The 6,144-nt window shown below is 56.2% G+C and overlaps 1 protein-coding gene across 1 annotated transcript; it reads right to left on the reverse strand.

The window, feature by feature from the left end:
* Positions 1 to 672: 672 nt before the first annotated feature.
* Positions 673 to 3,581, reverse strand: P884DRAFT_206507 (uncharacterized protein; the record flags this gene model as incomplete). Its single annotated transcript, XM_069438721.1, has 5 exons — positions 673 to 1,142; positions 1,353 to 2,298; positions 2,444 to 2,485; positions 2,603 to 2,938; positions 3,000 to 3,581. The coding sequence occupies 5 exons, from the start codon at positions 3,579 to 3,581 to the stop codon at positions 673 to 675; spliced, it is 2,376 nt and encodes a 791-aa protein (XP_069295436.1).
* Positions 3,582 to 6,144: the final 2,563 nt, after the last annotated feature.

Consider the following 6,144-nt stretch of genomic DNA (forward strand, 5'->3'; position numbering starts at 1 on the left):
TTTTTTTACGTCGGGAAGATTTTGTGTCTTGTGGTTCCATTGTGTTGCTCACATCTGTCGCTCCAGCCATCTTATTCCTGTCCTGACCGTGAACTGAACCGTGGGATGGGTCATCCAATACCGAAAGTTTCCTAAGCTGGAGGTCTCCCAAAGGTTCCATAACCTAAAAGAGAGAGCCGCCATCGTAGATGTCGAATGCTCGGTTGATGTCTTGGGAGCTGATCTCGAGAAGAGAGGAGAAATTACAGGCCAACGCAATGAAAGGACACTTCTTTCCCCCCCCCCCACCCGGCCCCGGCCTTTCTCTCTTTTCGGTCCTTGTTTGGGTTTTGATTCGTATCTACAGTAGCGGGCGGGTGCTGGATTACGCCCATCTGTTGTCCTGAACAAAACAGTGTGATGCTACATTATGGAGCTTCTCACCCAGGATAAGAAGCAGGAACCGGAAATGTCTTTATTAATTTCATGTGTGAGGGTGGACCGTCCATTCACCTACCCTGTCCATCCATCCCTCCCACTCCCGAGGCCGCGGTAGACGGGGGTTAAGGTTGAATTAACTGCTCCAGAAACGGAGGTTTTGTCGGGAAGATATGCGTCAGACATCGCCCATGAGCGGGAACCAGAGACTTGAGAGAAAAAGCGGGAATAGAGGAATAATGGGGAATTGTCATGTCAGTAACCCATGACCACCAGGACGCCGGCCTTGAGGATGTTCTTGGTGTCGATGGTCATGCCCTGGTCGTTGCGCATGGTGACGGCCGGGGTGGCGCAGAAGCGGAGGCGGCAGTGCTCGTGCTGGAGGGTGAGACGGTCGACGGTGCAGTCGAGGGGCTCGTGGGTGTCGGCCGAGAAGCGGGCGCCGGCGTCGCCCCAGGCGTACTGGAAGGTCAGGCGGGAGCGGAGCAGCTTGGCCGAGAGGTCCCAGGCGGCGGTGGTGATGGTGAAGAGGTCGTAGAAGGCCTCGTTGGTCACGTTGGGCACCTTGCGCCGGGCCAGGAAGGGCGCGACCATGGTCTTGAGGTACTGGTGGTGCTGCGTCAGCTTGTAGTTCTTGAACGCCGCCGCGTTGGGGCCCTCGGCCATGTCGGTCACGAGCTGGGCCCGGCGGTCGATGATCACCTGGCGGTCGTAGGTCTTGGAGGCTAGAGAAGGTCGTTCGTCGGTTAGTCAGTCAGTCAGTCAGTCAGCCAGCCATTCGAGCTAGGGAATGCAGTCAGGCAGAGAGAAGAGGCCTCGATAAACATTGAGTTGTGACGGGACGGAAAGGAAAGGAAAAGAAAGGAAAGGATGGGATGGACGGGAAAGTTCAAGTCAGTCGGGGATGATGAAATGGCTTCTCAGGCGTGACTCACAATCCATCTTCTTGAGCTCCTCCTCGAGCTTCTCCATCTCGTCATCGGCATCCTCGGAGTAGTCCTTCCAGCCCTCGTAGCTGCAGATGAAGATCAGAATGTGCTGCAGGATCAGGCGCTGCATCAGGTAAGGGCGGGAGTCGCGGTCCTTGAGGAGGCGCATGGCATGGTCGCCGGGCTCTTGCTCCTGGTGGGTGCGGCAGATCTTGCAGATGTAGTCCCAGAGCTGGCCGTTGGCCTCGGACTGGAGCTGCCCCTTCCAGTCGTCGTCCAGGGTGGGCAGCTCGTGAAAGTAGGAAGCGCAGAAGCCGTAGACGAGGGCGAAGAGCGACTGGAACTCGTCGGCCCACTCGAGACAATCCGAGTCCTCGAGGCCGACCGCCCGCACGAGGGAGTGCGGAGTGCTGCGCTTCCGCTCCTTGGGACTGCCCGTCTCCGTGACGACGGGGCCTGTCCTCGTGTTCCGTCTAGGGCCTGAGGGAGGCCGCAGAGCGTAGCCGGCCGCGGAGCGCCCGCTGGCAGCCGTGGTATTCGACAGGCAGCGCTGGTGGTTTTGGTTTGGTTGGGCCTGATAGACAGCAGGGACCGAGTGTGAGTGCGGCAAGGCCTGATGAAAGGGAGGGCGTCCGCGGACCAGAGGGCCGGCGAGTTGTCCAGTGGCGCCGTGGTGAAAGGCGGCAGGGTTGGCAGTGCCGGGACTGGCCGCGCCCGAGCGGTCGATGCTGCCGGAATGAGTAACGTGGGTGACATGCGTGCTGCTCGAGCGGAAACTGGCGGGACCTCTGAGGCTCGGTGCGTAAGGGTGGTCGGTGGTCATGGCAAATGTCTGACCGCTGAGGGGGGTGGAAGAGCGGGCAAGGGTATCCAGGACGGCGGCTCGCTCCTCGGGGTTGCTGTGGACGTTCAACCACAGGTTCCGCTTGCCGTTGACCTGCTCTTGGAGGATCTGCCACCTGTATGATTAGCAAGAATGCCATGCTGCGCAGAGACTAGTCGGGAACAAAGCAAGGAGAAGGAAGGAGGAGAGGAACAAGAGACAAAGGACAACAAGGAAAAAAAAAAAAGGGAAGAAGGGGGGGGGGGCAACTTACGGTCCGGGCCATCTCGTTTTGGCGGAGTTGCTCCTTGAGGAACTTTTGCGACGGCAAGTCAGCATTTGCATACCGCCAGAAGAGGACGATGATGAAGATGATCTTACACAAAGGAGAAGGGACAAAAGAAGTAGGGGAGAGGAGACGAAGGCGACGTACCTGAATGGTCTTCATGTCTTCGTCGGCCCGCCCAGCGATGCCTGCCAGGGTTTTCTCGGCATTCAGAGCGCGCTCCTTCCAGTCCTTGAGGTCGCTTTCGAGACCACGAATGGTAGCTTCGAGGCTGGGGATGCGTTCACACTCGTCGGGATCCTTCTTGAGCTCGGCGGCCAGCTGGTCGACCGCCTGGTTCATCTTGACGGTGTTGTTCATGAGCTCTTGCACGTCGTAGTCGAATGACAGGAGGAAATCGTGTGGGATCGAGTTCTGCCGATACATGCCCTGGCGAAGACCCCAGACGCGCGCCTGGAGCTTGCAGGTTTGCTCGCGATGAGCCTGGCACCTCGGGGTTAGTGTTTGAAGACAAGACAGAAAAAAAAAAAGACTAGAGTCTCACCTTCTGCGACGGGTGGAGGTTGTCCTCTGCCGCATGAAGAGTCATAGCTTGCATGGCGCTGATGAAGGAATGGGTAGTCGAGCCGGGAATGGAAGAGCGGTCTAGGGTCCCAGAGGCAGAACTCGAGGCGGGAGCGTAGAGAGAGAGGGTGGGTAGACATTGAGCAGAGGCGTCCCCAGGGCCCGGGTAAGCCGACAGACTCAAGGAAGGAGGAATAGCAGCGGCCGAGGTGGCAGACGAGCCTGCGAGGTTGTCTGTGGTGGGCCGCAGCGCCGACCTGGAGAACGAGCGCCGCGGCTTGACGGGCTCCGAGATCTGGACCGCGTGGTCCGAAGGGGTTTCGGGCTCCTCCTTCTCCGAACCGAAAGCAGATCCGGCCCCGGCAGAGAGGCTCTCGTCGGTAGCCTCTTCGGACCGTGTGCCGGCGGAGTTGACATGAAAACCCAGCGCGGCATTCTTCTGGCTCAACAAGGCGCATCTCTCGGGAGACCACTCGTAAAGAGGCGCGCCCCCGCCAGAGCCGGCTACGCTCTCATCATCGCTGCTGGAAGGGCTGCCGATGTCCGAGCTAACTCCCGCCATGGTATTGCGGGTATTGCAAAGGGGCCTTAGAGATGAGAGAATGGGAGGGAGGGGAGAGATGAGATCGGTCTGTTGGTCAACAGCAGAGTTAGTTCTTGTATCCGAAGAGGAAAGAGATCAGAACAGGAAAATAAATGGAGCGAAATGATGTCAGACGCAAGCGAGAAGAGGAGATTTGTCGTGAATGACTGTGTTTCAGTGATTCTGTCGGTATATAGTACAAGCGCAGCATCAGAAGATGGTAGTTCATCTCGGCCTGCCCTAGTGATGGCGATGGCGATGGCGATGGCGATGGCGGTATTGGTGGTACAGCTGAGCCCGATTTCTCGGGTTTCTGATGCGGCATACAACATATGTAACATACCTATGTTGACGGGTCGTAGGGCGAAGTCGGCGGTTCTGGATGGTGCCTCAGGATACGCGTTGAGTCTCGAACGTCAAGGCGAAAGCAAGAAGAGAACAGGTCCTGTTACCGCGATACGTTCAATCGGGAAGGAGTGTTGCTGTGTTGAGGTGTAGAGGACAGAGGATGGGCGAAGAGTGGAAGAGGGCGGAATGTGGGAGCACTTGAGAGATTGGCGACGGCGCTTTCGAAAAGAAACGAGACTGGAATGGATCCCGGAGGAAAATTTCTATAAGTCATGCGTCATTGAACTAGGTCTTTCGGTGGGAAGAAGAGGACTGGCAAGCCTTGAGCAGTGAAGGAATCGGGCCCTGTCGGAGAGGAAAGGTAGAGATGGCCGAAACCTCGGAGCTCTCTTTCTCGTGGAAGCCGGGGCGGAAAAGGATAGAGGGCAGTGAATTGATGGCCCTGTTATATGCACTCTCTTCCCTCACACACACACACATCTCCTGTGTGCCCCGGGTTCCATCGTACCCATTTCGAAACTCGTGGCTCCGTGGATCGAGATTCACTTCGTAGTTAAGGGCAACGAGCCCGTAGGTGAATACATGTCCGATTTATTGGAGCATCGGTCCTATATGGAGGGTTCGCATTTCGGATGAATTGTGACGGAAGCGTACGAGGTTGAGACGACCATCGAGGAACGGGAGGAGAACAGAGCCGGGGCTGCGTGGTATAAGAGCAGCGAACAGCGGACAGAGGACAGCAAAAGATAGCAAAAGAAGGGAATGCAGGACAGGATGACAAAGGAGTGAACCAATGACCCAAACCGTCATGATACTCGGTTGAATTACCTCATTGCCTAGACATTAGACCATAACATCCCTAAGCCAAGACGCGGCCGGCATGACAGAGCACGGCATGGCCAGGGACAGGTGTGTGTGTGCGTATTTGTGTGTGTGTGTGTGTGTGTGTCTGTGTGCGCGAGTGTATACATACTTGGATGGTTTTATACGAATCTTGGTATGTCCGACCTGCTTCCTAAACTTTCAAGCAGGCAGAGGAGAGTCCGCGAGTGCACGTATCAGCCATCCGTCCGACTCATTCATTAGCGTTGTCAGCAACTTCAAGTTGCCAGTGACCAGAAGTCATCTCATAACTGGATATCCGGTGTGTGATATATGGACCCCGAGGGTTGTTTGACCCCCTAAGTAAGAACATGTCAGAGTACGGCAGGGGAAAAGGAAAGGAGAGGCTGCGAGACCGCGAATGGATAAAGAGGACCAAGTCACCGGGAGAGGAGAGAGGGGAACTCCAGCCCCGTCAGATGAAGCTCATCTGCCACAGGGCAGTAAATGATGGTATTATAGCCGGTAGATGGGCATATATATCGGCTGGCTGTCGCCGGATCCTACCGCTGTGCTAGCTGGCACTGGGCTTCTTCTATTCTGTTCTTTCTTCCCTTCTTTGTTCTCGACGAATTCAGGGGTGACCTGCATCCCTGCTCAATTCGGCTCTGCTTTCCGCGTACTGATATGATTGAATCTCACGTCTCTCCGTAGCAGCGCTTGAAGTTGCCCATGAATGTTGGTTTGACATGTTGTCGGCATGGGTCATGTACGCTCTTCTACCAAGGGCACGGAACGCGCGACAGAAGCGTAGTCTTACATAGCACCTAGCGTCGGTTAGCTCTCAACGTCCCCCAATCGTCAGTCCACGCGCGCATGCAACGGAAAATCCAGGAGGACGCAAGAGGCTCAAACTCTATATTTGAAGAAACTACCTGAATAAATAGAATCATCAAGCGACCGATCAACTTGGGAGAGGGGATCGTTCCACCTCTCTGCCGGCGGAACCACATTCCCCTTCCCCTCTTGATGCGCGTTTATTTCTCCCTAGGTACCAAAACATCAGCAACACCAATGCCACACGGAAGGCTTTGTGGCCGCGCTCTTGCCAAATGGTCGAGAGAAATACGAGCTTGCTGGGAATCGACAAGGGAGGCGAGGGCCCGTCCTGCGGCGGCAATTAGTGGCTATCGACCTATCGACAGGCCCTACCAGAGAGGCCGTGGCGTGGAAGCCGGAAAGGATGCTGGCGACAACGCGGCGCTCCTGAGCATATTTTTCTTCTTCTTCTTCTTCCCCTCACGAGAAATGATCCAACATGTCGTCGGCGGAAGGTCGGGGGAAAGGCGTGTGTAGCCATGCCCTTAGTGAG

Source organism: Thermothelomyces heterothallicus (genome assembly GCF_042370625.1).
Source record: "Thermothelomyces heterothallicus CBS 202.75 unplaced genomic scaffold P884_scaffold_21, whole genome shotgun sequence".
Classification (NCBI taxonomy): Eukaryota; Fungi; Ascomycota; class Sordariomycetes; order Sordariales; family Chaetomiaceae; genus Thermothelomyces; species Thermothelomyces heterothallicus.